Here is a 15,731-nt window from a genome sequence, read left to right as displayed (position 1 = left end):
AGGTCAGGTCAGGCAAACGAATTCCACTCAGCCAGGAAGTAAAGCCTGTCTTTCAGGCCGAGGCCATGGAACCACAAAAGCATGAACAAATTAAAGAGAATAATAACAAAAAAAACAGATGCCAGCACCTTGTACAGTATGTCTGCTATTCTCGCATGACGGAGCATAGCATACATTAGGCTTAACTACCCCTGCTCTCTGTCTCCCACTCTCCTAGTATTACGTGATGACTTCAGACAGAATCCCCAGGACGTGGTGGTGGCAGTGGCAGAGCCTGCCAGCCTGGAGTGCCAGCCTCCACGTGGGCATCCTGAGCCCACCACCTACTGGAAGAAAGACAAGACACGCCTGGACCTCAAAGACGACAGGATCACCGTGAGTTCAGTCTGATATATACTTCATCCTACGACAGAGTCATGCGTTGGCTAAAATCACATTGTGAGCTTCCAAACCTGATATTTAGAGAGCGCGTATAAATGAATCACTTAAACTGGACCGGGGTCGGCTCTGTTCTTGGTCTTCTCCCCCCCCCCCCCCCCCCTCTACACCAAATCTGTTTGCTGAAAATAGCGCTCACAACGCATTGCGATGTGTTGTGAGCTTGTAGATCTGCTTTTTCGGGCAAATGTACTGTAGGCATGCTACGATTCAAGTGGTTAAGCATTAGACTACCCAGGATTCTCCAACATCTCACGCAGAGTCTACTGTCGTAGTTGTTGTTGTTCATCCACTCGTGTTTGCTGGCAAAAACACAGGTCCGCGGAGGAAAGCTGACCATCTCCAACACCAGGAGGAGCGACTCGGGGATGTATGTGTGCGTGGCCACCAACATGGTCGGCGACAGAGAGAGCGAGACAGCTCAGCTCTCTGTGTTTGGTAAGGAGTAATAATGCATGTCTGGCTCAGCCGACTGCAAAATGTCACAATATCAGCGTTTGCTCCATCTACTTAGCACGGCATTTTATTTATTTACTTCTTTTACATTTTAATATAATTTTATTGTGTCCTGTAGCTTTCATTTTCTCTCACAGTTTTTAGGATTTTTTTATTATACTGTACAATCTGTCCTTTTGACTGCTCTCACTGTGAAGCACTTTGGATTCTTGATTTGTTAATAAATACAGTATACTTATTTATATAACTGTATGCCTAAAGGCTTTTTATATGCGTGTGTGCGTGTTTGTGTGTGTTGCCTACATGCAGAGAAACCAGAGTTTGTGCAGCGGCCAGTGAACCAGGTGGTCCTGGTGGATGAGAGCGTAGAGTTCAGGTGTCAGGTCCATGGCGACCCACCGCCCTCACTGCGCTGGAAGAAGGACGATGTGGATATCCCCCGTGGCAGGTGAGGGCTGTTTCTGTGTGTAGTGGTGGGGGGAGGGCAGAGAGTTCCAAGTGTACGTGTTAATGCATGTCTGTCTTATCTTAACAAAAAAAAAACAGGGGAGGGAAATTATAATTAATGAAGATATAATTAATCATTAAACAAATAGCAAAAATAGCCGATCTACAAGTTCACAACACATCACATTACAAGCTTGTATATCTGCTATTTAACAATTTTGAAAATAATGTGGAACAAATTTTAGATTTTGTAAAAAAAAATGAAAACCTGCCCAAAATAGGGACACCAGGGTAACATACCTTTTTAGTACATACATTGAGTTTTGAAATTATGATATTATCACAGATCAATATAAATAATATCTACCTTTCCCAAAAGGAAATGCATGTATTTAATCAAGTCCGGGTGGGGGTGTTGGTATCAAAAGCAGAGACATGGATTCACATCCCCCCCCCCCACAATGTGACAGTGATACACAACGGACAGTGAGGCAGGACTAATGAGTCCCAGTCTGCAAACGACAGGCTCCTGACATGCTGCTACTGAAAGACTTTGATCATCATGACAAACGGTGCTTACCAGCTGAGCTGTATTTCAATTAATGTTACAGGGGAGCAAGGTGGCGACCGCAAATATACCACAATAAAAGGAGAGAGGAGATAGCACAGAAACTAATCATGCAAGTGTTTTATTGCCTCTTGGCAGCCAGTGCGGCCACTTGCACAAGATATCAATGTGGTCACCGCAATGCGTCTCTGACCACCTTCTAAGATTGTTTGGGTGATGAGACCACTATCACTCTAAAAACAGCACTAAGTGTTTCTTTCACTCATAATCATAGGGAAACCTCTTTTGGTGGTATTTACTGTAGCACGTCCTGAATTTTAAATTGTGGTATATCACCTTTGTCAAATGGCCCTATATAGAACCATTAGAGGTGTCTAAACTAAGCTGAGGGACCAGTAGAAATCCTCTAAAGGCAGTGGTGCTATATACTTTAGCACCTCAACCATAAAGAACCTCTGAAGAACCAATATTTTCAGTTTTTTGGAAGTATACCTCACCAAATCCATGCATTCACTCCTTGAATGAATGCACAGTGTGCAAGCGTATGAGCATGCATGCGTGTGTGTGTGTGTGTGTGTGTGGGTGTGTCAGATATGGTATGGCCACGGGGAGCCTCCTCGCTCACATGGTAGTTGAGTGAGATATAATGTAGTATCCACCCGTCTTTCTGTCCACGTCTGTCAGTCTGTCTGCCTAACGCGTTGCCCTCTCGCTCAGTAACCCCTTGACTCCAGGAACATGGCCCACTTTTCAGACCTACCTCACGTCGCTTCTCCTCCCTCCCTTCCACTTGTATTCTTTTCCCCCTCCTCCTGGGAGGCCTGTATCTGGGTCAGGGATGTACCGTGACTGGCGCCTTCGCCGGGGTCCAGACGAACCCCACAGCCCCATTGATGTTCTCCCAGCACTCTTATTGCGGGCCCATTTCAACTGTGACCTTTGTCTCCAACCCCCCTCGCGTGCGCCATCTTTCTCTCCCCAGTTTGTCTCTTAAATTCTAAATCGGTATTGGCTGAGACAGACGGGATCGCACAAACGCTTCGTCTCACTCCAAAGGAACTTCCTGAGTGTGTGAGGAGGGCCTACAGTAAACGCTCCTCTACTCCCGTCTATTTCAGCGCCCTGCTGAACCCCTTCATTCAACTCCTCGTAGCTGATGGTGGTTCGTTCAGCCGCAGCTGCAGCTGCACCACCGGCTTATTAAGCCCATTTATACTTCGTCATATGACGGTGTTGAGTGGCGAACATGGCTGATCTGCCAGCTCACAGCGTTGAGAGCTTGTAGATCTGCTATTTTTCCCGCGGAACAGCGTCGTACGACGGCGCATAAATCAAGCATTAAAGGTAACTGTGCTGGTGGAGGTACACACTGACCCGTTGTGTATTTCTATGAATTAGTTATTTCCTCGTTCATCAGATTCAGTTCATCAGGTTTAGCCATTCCCCCTCCCCCCCTCCCCCTCTGTCTGTCTGTCTGTCTGTCTGTCTGTCTGTCTGTCTGTCTGTCTGTCTGTCTGTCTGTCTGTCTGTCTGTCTGTCTGTCTGTCTGTCTGTCTGTCTGTCTGTCTGTCTGTCTGTCTGTTTGTCTGTCTCTCTGTCTGTCTGTCTGTCTGTCTGTCTGTCTGTCTGTCTGTCTGTCTGTCTGTCTGTCTGTCTGTCTGTCACTTGGTCTGTCACTTGGTCTGTCTGTCTGTCTGTCTGTCTGTCTGTCTGTCTGTCTGTCTGTCTGTCTGTTTGTCTATCTGTCTGTCACTTGGTCTGTCTGTCTGTCTGTCTGTCTGTCTGTCTGTCTGTCTGTCTGTCTGTCTGTCTGTCTGTCTGTCTGTCTGTCTGTCTGTCTGTCTGTCTGTCGCTGTTTTGCTGCTTCACTCACTCTTTGCTTCATTATCTTCTTGCTTTTTCTTCCACTTTCTCCCTCACATACACACACACGCACGCATGTACAGTACACGCACGCACGCACACACATACTGTACACACACACACACACACACACACACACACACCCCCACACACACACACACACACACACACACACACACACACACACACACACATACACACATACATACATACACACATACACACATACATACAAACACACACACACCAAACGGCCGGCACCTCAGTGGGTGGTTCATCTTTATAAATATTGAAACAGTTGAACAGTCAGGGTTCCAGCTGAAAGCACCTTTCATTTCTTTCTTTTTTTTGCCATGCCTTCGTCTCAGAATAATTGGCCCCTCTTTCTTTCTTTTTTTTCCCTACAACTGTAAGAAAGACTACGCAGCAGGGAGCCTTAATTGCTTCAGAAAGCCTGTCATATTGCTAAAAAACTACGACTTACTGTATGTCCAGAACCTTATTTTTGGAAACGTCTGAGGACGTCCCTCAACATCCTGTCATGATTTGAAATGTGTTTATATGCATGTAATCACGTTCTGTTTTCTATTCCCAGTCGGAAGGTGGCTTTTGACTGAAAATTACCTGACAGCAGTGAATGTTGATTTGACTGCATTGTCTGTCTCTCCGCTACCAAGGTACGACATCAAATACGAGAAAGACGATTTCCTGCTCAGGATAAAGAAGGCGTCAGCCAGTGACCAGGGCACGTTCACCTGCCTCGCTGAGAACCGTGTGGGAAAAGCAGAGGCTTCAGCCTATCTGACTATCAGAGGTCAGTAACAAGCAGTGGGAGCTCAGAGACTATAGAGCTGGTGGCAAAGCTAACTACCCATTCCTCAGGTTTTTGTTTTAACTACCAAAGCAGGACCTACTGTAGAGTCCTAGACCATACATGGGCAACTGGCAGCCCGGGGGCCACATGCAGCCCCCACCTCCCCCCCGCAGGTTAATATCGGAATACTGATATATTATTGATTTCAGCTGTTACAATTCCAAACATACAAACATTACCCGCTTTAATTACTTCAGTCTATATTAGTAGCTTACCGGCTAGTATTAAAAAAAAAATCCTCTTTTTTATGTCCAATGTATTCGTATTTAAGTTCATAAAGTTAACATAAGTATAACTAAATGCATTTGAAATTAAATACAAATGTTACTTTTCAGGATTCCAATTCAAAAATAACAAAACAAAAATCAGCATTCCAATTCAAAAATAGCAAAAAATAGGAGATCTACAAGCTCAAAACTGCGACGCGTTTTGAGCTTGTAGATCTGCTATTTTTTGCTACTTTTGTGTGACATAGAATGGCTCGACAGCATATGCAATGTGGCCCTCTGGAGTGATTGTGGAAATATAGGCTAGTGGCTCTCTCCATCATCAAAGTTGCCCACCCCTGTCCTAGACCAATCTTTCCTCCATTTCCCATCTTGTGAGTGGTATTGTTCCCTTGCTGACGTTTTGGAGTTGGGTTCAGCTCTGCTTACACATGGTGGACAAGGGGGATCATAACAGCACTTCCCATCCTTGGCTCCAGTCTTATAGAATGTAGCCATAACCTAACCAGGTCACATGCAAGTTTATGGCCTATGGGGGGACGGGGGTGATTCTTAAACCTCTCCTCTCAAATTAACACTCCATTTGTAACCTAGCAATGCCACAGTCGTAACCCTTGAAGCGCTCTGCAGTACACTCATTTATGTTGATTCCATACGTCTTTGTGTGTTAGTGTGGCTAATAATAATTTGTGTGTAATTTTGTGTGACAAATATTTCATTTGTGGCAAATATGTCATAGCCCAAATATTTCCCTACTCTGGATTTGCATGGGCCAAATAGTTGCTTCATGTTTCCAAAGGTCAATTGGCTGTGACACCTTGATATCTAAACAGGATCAAAGGTGTGAGTGTGTTAATTGTGATTGTCGTGAAGCATCACATTTCATGGACCACTGCTTACCGCCCCCCTCCTCCTCCCTTTGCTGTTGCCAAGGCAATGCACTGTCCTTAAAGGAGCACTTCACCTGTTTTCGACCTTATATTCATATAATTGGCCTTGCTAATGCCCATTATAAGATGGCACGATTTCCGTCTGCTCACTCTGTGTGTCATTGGTAGGCTTTAGACGGTTCAAAAACCTGCCTGCCAATGACATCATCGATGGGGATTACAAGCTAATAGAAACTACAGCCTTTCTCTTCCTGGTGCCATCTTATTATGAGCATTAGTGATGACCAATTTTATGAAGATAGGTAAAAATGTGTGAAGTGGTCCTTTAAGCCCCATGCTATCACCTGCTTCAGTGACTGAGCCCCTCTCTCCTGCCACACTAACCTCATGGACGGCAACCCAGCACCACCTCATTCATTTCTGATTTCCATGTCTTTCTTTCTCTGTCTCTCTATTCCACTCTCCTCCTGTGTTGTGTCTATCTCACCCAAACCATTGTTCTGTCATCAGCTCGCCCTGTTGGTAAGTAAGAGCTGATCCCATGGTGCATGCCTTGCTCACAGACCGTTACTGATGGCACACGCACACACACGCACGCACCCAGTGGTGGAAAGTAACTAAGTACATTTACTTTACTGGAGTATTTCCAATTTTCTATACTTTTACTCCTACTCCACTACATCGCAGAGGCAAATATTTTACTTTTACTCCACTACAATTATTTGAAAACTTTAGTTACTAGTTACTTTGTATATTTTGATTATTATTACAAAACATACATTACCCACTTCAGCCCTATTGAAACTTTGGCTATTTGAAAATAGCCGATCTACAAACTCAAACACGTCGCGATGCGACGTGTTGTGGGCTTGTAGATCTGCTATTTTCAAATGATTTTTATACAGTTTCAAAACTTTAAATGGGACATTTCCGCATAATGAGTACTTTTACTTTTGGTACTTCAAGTACATTTTGATACCTATACTTTTGTACTTTTACGCAAGTACATTTTGAATTCCGGACTTTTACTTGTAACAGAGTATTTCTACATTGCAGTATTGATACTTTTACTTAAGTAGAACATTTGAGTACTTTTTCCACCACTGCACGCACTCACACACACACACGCACGCACACACAAATTAAGAGTGAATTAACATTACACACACATGTTCATCCCACTAATATTGACGTTGAACAACATCCTCCCTTCCCACCTTGGTAGCTTTGCGTTGCAACAGTGGTTGAAGCATTCCTGTTGATCCAGACATATTTGATCCAGACATAGTCGATATGCAAAGACCCCCAATAGATGCTGAGTGTTTCAGAGCCCTGCTAATTAGTTGATCTCATTCATTCAGCTGGATGAATGTCTCGTGAGTCGTGAATGAATAGATCTCACAGTAAATGAATAGACCTTGACGTGATGCATGAAGCCTCTAGTTTGTAGCTCAGGGTTTATTAGTTGTAGCTTTCCTTGTGAAATGCCACGATAGAGTGCTCTGTATACAGTAGATGGGCTGTTGTTGTATTGTGTAATGCCTGATTTATAATTGTGCGTCGGTGACGAAAATAGTCGATCTACAAGCTCACAAGCTCTATTGAGCTTGTTATATAAGCTATTTTCGTTGTGCGACATCAGTGTGCAACTAATCATAATTAATCATAATCATTTGACTTTTGACCTCAGAGGCACCCCAGTTTGTGGTGCGACCACGTGACCAGATCGTGGCCCAGGGCCGTACAGCCTCCTTTCCATGTGAGACCAAGGGCAAACCCCAACCTACTGTCTTCTGGCAAAGAGAAGGCAGCCAGGTAAGAACATTTGTATGGACCGTGTGTGTGTGTGTGTGCGTGCGTGCGTGCGTGTGTGTGTGCGTGCGTGCGTGCGTGCGTGCGTGCGTGCGTGCGTGCGTGCGTGCGTGCGTGCGTGCGTGCGTGCGTGCGTGCGTGCGTGCGTGCGTGTGTGTGTGTACTGTGTAGGGATAGATACCGAGGACCTGTGTGCCTGTTACTGATTGGTCAGAACCAAAATTCCAATAAGCTCCTGGACAAACAGTGCTGCCTGCTGTCTGTATTTGACGATCAATTCAACATCAGGTGTTAGAATGCCGGCCACTCGGGTATCTTAACCACATAAACCCTCTGTACTTACTTCACGAGTCAAGAACCACACCATTGAGGGCGGTTTAAGGATGTTTATTAGAAAATAATGATTGAAGGAGGAGGGGAGGGGACGCAGTTTCCGGGAGGGTCGCTGACCCAGGAGTCTTTGGGGAGGAGGTTGTTTGCATCGTCGGCACGGCAATCGTGGGCGGTGACCCTCCTGCAGGAACCTGAGAAGAGATAGAGAGAGAGGAGAAGGGGAAAAGCAGCTGTGGAGCTGAGAGGGGTGGTGGAGGGAAGCGAAAAGCATAGAGGCTTCTGGGTGGTTTGGGCACGGTATAAGTAGTGCCAGTAGATTAATGTGTAGGGCGGAGTAAAGGGTTCTCTGCCTCCTGAACATCTGTTGTCCCAACCCCTTTCAAATGGACTTGAATTGCCTCTGTACTGGCTCCGCTCTTTTTTCACTCTACATCTAATTCTTCTGCAAAAATAGCCAATTTGTGAGCTTGTAGATCTGCTATTTTTGGCAAGTGTTCCCCCCAGAATAGCGATGCTGGGGTTCAGGTGGTTGAAGTGGTTAATATACCTCCATTGAGGTACATTTGAAGAACATTTTAGCACATTTATTTATTTTTGTCCATGAAAATCACGGCAACCACAATCGATTCACTTGCTCTGTCCCTCCCGACCCTGTTCATTCACATTGCACACACTGTACCCTACAGTATTATGTAAACAGTCACACATTTTGGATTTTTTTCAGGTCATTGTGTCATTATCAGATTTTGGTCGTCTGGTGGAAGGTTGGAACTAAACTCTGTTGCTACAAGACAAGTACATTGTCTATATCCCATAACCCGGAGAGACAGTCTGTCTCTGTGTGCCAGTTGATGGTCTATATCCCATAAGCCGGAGGGACTGGCATGGTGAAATTGGTTAGTTAATAGTTTAGATCCCATAAGCCAGAAGGACGATTGCATTGTAATTGGCTAGCACAACTGCTGGGGTGTATGTTGCCGCAGACCCGTTGAAAGAGAGTGTGCTTCATAAACACTGATGAATGGGGTTCAACGATGGAACTGCTCTGTAGTGTTTTTCCCTGTGGCAGGCGTTACTTCCACATTATTTTTGTTCTTGTTGAGCACACCACAACAAATTCCAAATCACCTGTAAGTTGGTTTTGGAAATATATAATTGAATATTGAATATTTCTGTATGAATATTCTCTGTTCACAATGGAAGTCTGTGGGAGTGTCGTAACTACACTGCCCAAAGTCCTAAAGTGTTTAACGGCAATGTCTCTTGATTGGTGGGACTCACTTTTACCAAGGAAATGGAGTCGGCTAGTGTGTTTCTGCTAACAAGATCCCATAGCTCAGAGGGGTGGCCATACAAAGTCATCGAAAATCACTACAAGTCACTAATATTGTAGTGAGTCACTACAACACTATTATTGACAATATAACATACTGTAATTGTGTTAGAAACTGTGTGTGTGTGTGTGTGTGTGTGTGTGTGTGTGTGTGTGTGCGTGTGCGTGTGCGTGTGCGCCTGCCTCCATCTCCTATTTGTCGTACAGACATAACTACTGCGGAAACTAAACTAACCCTCCCTTCATTGATTTAATTGAGTTATGAAAGATGGCCAGTGAGCTGACTAAACGGATTGAGCCAAAGGGGCGGCAGAACACGGTTCTGTGCCACAGACTGATAATGAAGCGCTCATCAATCATAAATCTGCACGACTCTGACCAACCAATTCACTTCAGCAGAAACAACATTCATTTGCTGCATTAGAGTCATTAGACATAATGGGAGCAGACTAATGGCCTTTTCAGCCCATCCGTTTGTCTGCTTGAAGCACTCTGTGGTCTAGGTCAGTGGTTCTCAACCTTTTTTGAGCTCAGGACCACTAGCATATTTCGAATTATCCTCAAGGACCACCCTACCCCACCTCCCCACAACAATATACTGTGTATATATAGGCCTAATTAGTCTATAAGAATGCATTACACAATCACTTCTATTTTATGACTTTTATTAATTATTTAATATTAATGATGATCTTATGTTTGCCCGCTGCTATCGTGCACCGAAAATAGAAGCTCTACAGTACAAGCTAAGAATTTGTTGCAGCGCAACAGTCTTCAAGCTTTTTTCACCAAGCTACACCAATAAGTTCAAAGATTGTATTAAACTGTATGGATATGTGAAATGTTATTTAAATATATTTTTGACACATTTACAATATTATTATTGTAATATATAATATACATTATTATTATTACAAATATACATTTTTATATTTTTTTCCCATGAACCACCTGTAATTATGCGTGGGGTCAACATGGGGTCCGGGGAACCCCAGGAGTCCTTGAGGGGGTTCCAGGGGTCCCCATGTTGAGAACCACTGGTGTAGGGTTATTCAATCTTAGTAGACACAAGACTGTTATTTCCCACACTGAGTTACGCATGAATGTTGGAATAAGGACACATTCACACAAAGTGTTGTGATCGAGCAGAACGTGCAGAGTGATAATCTAACTCCTCTAGCATTTTTGGAAACCCATCCTGCAAAAAAGTAGTTGCGTTTTCTACAAATTGAGGATTGAGAATCGCTTGCAGTGTCACTTCTTAAAGACAGGAACTATAGAACATAAACTGAACATAGCATTATGTAAGTATTCCATAGAAATATATCAGGGATGAATGAGCACAAAGCAGCATTTGAAGTACAATAATTATTATTAAACTCTATTCTAATCTGCAACAGTCACTCTTGCACCAGATCATCTTTAAAAACATTGACATTTTTCATGGTGTATTTATGATTTATAAGTGGTGGTGTATAATTTTATTATGATTCAGGGAGTTGATTTGATTGAATCTGAATTCTCCACACTGTAATTATGTTCATTAACAGTTAAATAAGTGTAGCACACTTATTCAGTATTACTGTCTTGATCAATTAAAATTGGTACTTGGTAACCCTAACTACATTTATATCCTTGTCTATTTTAACTATTTAGTATCTGGAGCGAAGCTCTTTCAAATATTTACAACCCTGCATTTGTGCACACACTCATACACATGCTTAATAAAATATCTCCCATTAATATTAGAACTGTACATAGAAGTATGTTTGACAGCTTTTGATTTTTGTTTTTGCTCACTTGGTTCAAATGTCAGCCCATGAATAAACATTATGCCCAGTTTGTTGGTGACGGCACTGTATCTATATTATCTGTCCCAACATATTTGCAAGTAATCAATAGTATCCATGTTTGTGTGGCCAAATGGTAACTCATGAAGCTTAGTTGGTGTATGTTTAACAGGCCAGAGAAAGAAATTGAAGTAGGGAGGAAGAGAAGCGCAAACAAGTACAGTAAAAGACAGGGAACATGATGCTTTGCTTGTAGGGATTCTCAGAGATGCTGTGAAAGTACTTAATTTACTTTAGTCAAAGTAGGTTTTCTTCATTGACTGTATACCCAGTGGGTGTTTGGGCTTAGAAGAGTGCAGCTGATGGAAAGGCGGAACTGTCATACAAAATGTATTTCTTTATTTTCTGAATACATGCAGTCTACCTCGATTCATCTGCAGAGAAAGGTTAGAGATGTTGTGCATGTAAGAGCTGTCGACATTATCATATGGATGATGATCATGATGACGATGAGAAGAAGGCGAGAAGAAAAGAGCTTTTCATTCTTTTTTTCTATAGGCTTCAAGCTTTTCAAGCTGCTGTCATTACTTGACTGGATTGAGGTGTACAGTACACAGTAAAACCCTCTGTGTTAATTCATCCATTTGTGACTCTGAGAGTTACAAATGGAGAAATTACACTCAGAGTTAAATGTTTACTGAGGACTTTACAGTGTATATTAGTATATACTCTCCATTTGATCTCATCATGACCTTCACTTTAAGCAGACATTTGGAAGGGCATGTGCTCAACTGTCAATAACGGCAAAACTTTAAAAACAGCCACAAATTTAAAAGAGGAAAATACAGAGCAACTGCAGTTCAGTTCTGCGGGAGAGGAATGAAGGAGAGAAACTTTGTTGGCATGAAAAATGCCACTTTCTCCTATGAAGGCAATCAGGCAGATGCTCAGGCAGGTGCTCGGCCACCGGTTGGCTCATATTATATGCACGTGCCTGACTTCAAACAGTTCAGTTTGACTCCTTGGAGTGTACATCTAAATCAGTGGTTCTCAAAGTGGGGTCCAGGGACCCTCCAGGTTCCTTGCGGGGGTTCCAAATGGAGTTCGAGTTCAAAGTTCAAGTTGTGGTGGGCAGACGGTGTTTGTGGTGGGTGTGCAGATATGCCCATATATGGACTGGACAACAGTTGGGACTCCCACACAACATCAGGTGGGATCTGGCAGCCATGACTACAAATGGCAACAGAAACCAGAATGTCCTCCATGTCAGTGCAAATAAATATTGAGGCAACAGCTGAGTGGATTATGCCCAAATATTGTGTGTCTTGACAAATATGCTCATGTTTGCCCGTGTCCATGTGGGAGAGCGGGAGAAAGGGAGAGAGCCTATTTCACCCATGCAATAACCTGGCCAATGCTGGGTACCGAAACCTGAACACCCTGATCGATAAGACGCATTGTCAAATAAATGTATAAAGCACATTTACAGGATGTACAACAGCAAAGTGCTGTACATCCTGTGAATAAAGCAGCATTAGATTATAACAGACACTAACCAACGTTAAAACGTGAGAGTTAAAACTACATAAAATGAAAACGATACACAACTAGAAAAAGTGCTCCTCGGAGCACAGGTCTCCGCCAGGTCAGGTACGTTATTCTGGCCTCCTGGTGGCGCTATAATAGGCCAATGTGAAAAGGGTGCCAACCGTGCCATTTATTCTTGCATTGACACTGCATTCATGATTTGAGGCATTTTGTTCCAAAAATGTGTTTTGCTAAATTAGACCTGCTGGTGGCGCTATAACAGGCCAATGTGAGAAGGGTGGCATTTCTTCCTCGGCCTAGTGGGAATGTGCGTATGAAATTTCACGGAAATCCCAAGCTGTGTGTATACTTTGAGGCTTTTTGTTCAAAACGGACCAATCCTGCAAACTTTGGAAGCCAACCTTAGACAATGAGGATGGAATATGGGAAATCGGACAGATCCGTGTTGATCACATGACTATAGTAATACTGTGTACCGATTTGCATGACGTTTGGATACAATTTGTAGGAGTAATATTTAAAAAATTGTTTTGCACAAATCGGCCTCCTGGTGGCGCTATAACAGGCCCATGTGAAAGATTTGGGGCAGAGGTTCTGAATTGGCATCCAGGGAGTGTGTGTGCACAGTTTCGGAGCGACCGGGCCAACGGTGCCGGAGATTAGCTGGTGACAGACGGACACACACACACACGGACACACGGACACACGGACGGACGGACAAGGGGTAAAACATACAATAACATACATATAAACATACAATAACATGAAGAACAGAAGATAAAGGGGGGGAAATGGTTCAAATCCCTGGTAGAAAAGTGTGTTTTGTGTCTAGAGAAGGGGCAGCTCAATAACCCTGGCAATCCTGGGAGATTTTGACCTCCAGGAGCAAATGAGCTACCAAACCATGGAGTTATTCCATGTAATTGACGTTCTTTTGTGTTCTGTCTGTAGGATCTTCTGTTCCCCAACCAGCCAACGCAAGAAGACAGCCGTGTGTCTGTATCTGAGTATGGAGAGCTGACCATCATGTCCGTGCAGCGCTCCGATGCAGGCTACTACACCTGTCAAGCCCTCACTGTAGCTGGTAGCATCCTGGCCAAGGCCCAGCTCGAGGTAGCAGACGGTGAGGTCATTTCCCATTGTTGAATGCACACAATTTAATACAACCCACTTACATAGTATAACAAAGTTTGAGTCACGTGCTGATCAGTGTCTTTATTTGAAAAAATCCCAGGATAAATGATCACCTCACCACATACAGTATAACCCACATCAACATTTAATTATATTAGGAGTGACCAGTGCACTAAGTAATGAAAATTCAAAAATAAATAAAAAAGAAGGAAATTGTTGATCACAGTTGCAGTTCAGTTAATCATCATTTATCATCATTAACCTTAATTTCACCTTGATAAACCATTGAGGAATGATCCTCATTTACAATGGCGAGTAACAAAAACATTATTTTGTAATAAATCAAATACATGGGAGGTACTTACATAATTTAAAAAAAAAACGTAATAAAGCATTATTGAAAATTAACAAAGAATATACATAACACACACACATAACAGAGTATGATAAACAAAATCATTAGCACTACAGTCACAGAGTAAAAACGGTTACAATCCAGTTCTATAAGCTCTGAGATCAGGCATTTAAACCGATGTAGCGCCAATTTCAGTTTCAACAGGTGTAACATGGAGCCATTGGAGCATGATCCTATTTGAAACATTTTAGGCTGACATGAAGAAGAATGTACTGATACACACATAACACAGAAACTGGCCTGGCCTTGAATGCTACAGAGAAAGATATACAAAGAGCAGGACACTCTAAAGTCAACTAACATTGAGGGCTCTCATTTCCCCATGGTAAATGTTTTGGGCTGTGTACAGCTCTAATTTTGTTAGTTAAACAGTGTGTTTTCTTGGCGCAAAGCAAGGCGCACTGTGCAAAGGTGTTGTATTTAATCTCTGTCTGGATTAGTCATGGGTGGGTTTTGGGCATAACATGAATTAAACCAATCAGAGTGTCTCTCATTCCCTTTAAGAGCTAGTTGTGCCTGCATCATGGATCATTGTTATTTAAATGATAGATTTGCAGGGGTTGGAAGAGACACAAACACGTTTTTGCAGAGGAAAATTACGTTTGACCATCAGCATTAATAATGTGATATAATGATGTCAGGAGGTGTGTGGGGGAAACGAAAGCTCTCTGATCACCGAATCATCACATGAAAACAAGAGGTGGACCACCTGCAGGGGCCGTGTTCTGCTGTTCCCCGTGTCCAAGAGACATCTGTGAGGAGCCAGACCACACCGCATTTTAAAACCAACAATGCATATCTGCTGACAGATGAGCAAAGTACATTTGGTAATTATTATATAACAAGGGTGCGATAATATCTGTTGTAAACTAGCAGTGATAGGCTTAACGCCTAATACTGTTTAAATTCTAATATTTAAACAGTTTAACACATGAAGTTGATGTCAGACTTTCTCAGTTTTGGTTGAGGCAGCGCAAAGAACGATCTTATATCACTGTTTTATGCTTTTTGGGGAAAATGCTAACTACATTGCATTATACTAAACTTACTGTTGATAGTGTTTTCTTGCTTATTTTGAACACATTTTGTTGTCCTATTGGTATTCAATAGGGTTTTGCAGATACGCATGCATCCTTTATGTTTGGCCTGATGTGAAAGAAAATCAACTTTATCACACAGCCTGTTGGCTTGGCTGCACTACAGTACATCTAAACCTGGCAGAGATCTCTGCCTGAGTGCCTTGAAAGCCAGTCAGTGAAATGTCCTCATCCTTTTCATTATCACCTTACTGTGGGATTGTTGAATGTTCTTAAAACAGTGGTTCTCAAATTGGGGTCCAGAGACCCCCAGGGGTTCCAGGCGGTCCCCAGCTAAATTAAAGCAATAAGCCACTATAGAGGTCACAGTATACCGAGTATTTTATAATGGCTGAGGGGCGTAGTGAGGCATGACGCACTAGCGGAGTGCCTCCGTTCCTCTTCGCATGGCTTATTGCTTTTCTAAAACGCTTACAAATATGGCAACATGAATATCATAAGCACGTCCCAATTAAAACAGTTCTTAGTAATTTACTACAAGAACAACTTCTACAAGGAAGTAGTTC

The 15,731-nt window shown here is 42.9% G+C and overlaps 1 protein-coding gene across 1 annotated transcript in view; it reads left to right on the top strand.

Moving 5' to 3' along the window:
* The window catches only part of LOC308090753 (roundabout homolog 2-like), a gene marked incomplete at its 3' end in the record, with an annotated part of 110,027 nt that overhangs the window by 63,998 nt on the left and 30,298 nt on the right, over positions 1-15,731 (top strand). Inside the window, exons 3-9 of the mRNA XM_080436017.1 lie at positions 218-375; positions 756-876; positions 1,204-1,342; positions 4,450-4,586; positions 6,274-6,285; positions 7,454-7,578; positions 13,531-13,702. Of these exons, the coding sequence (XP_080292143.1) occupies positions 218-375; positions 756-876; positions 1,204-1,342; positions 4,450-4,586; positions 6,274-6,285; positions 7,454-7,578; positions 13,531-13,702 (864 nt within the window). The remainder of the gene's footprint in view (positions 1-217; positions 376-755; positions 877-1,203; positions 1,343-4,449; positions 4,587-6,273; positions 6,286-7,453; positions 7,579-13,530; positions 13,703-15,731) is intronic.

The sequence above is a fragment of the Gymnoscopelus braueri genome (genome assembly GCF_963280865.1).
Source record: "Gymnoscopelus braueri genome assembly, chromosome: 8".
NCBI classification, from domain to species: domain Eukaryota; kingdom Metazoa; phylum Chordata; class Actinopteri; order Myctophiformes; family Myctophidae; genus Gymnoscopelus; species Gymnoscopelus braueri.
This window is presented reverse-complemented; position numbering and strand designations above follow the sequence as displayed.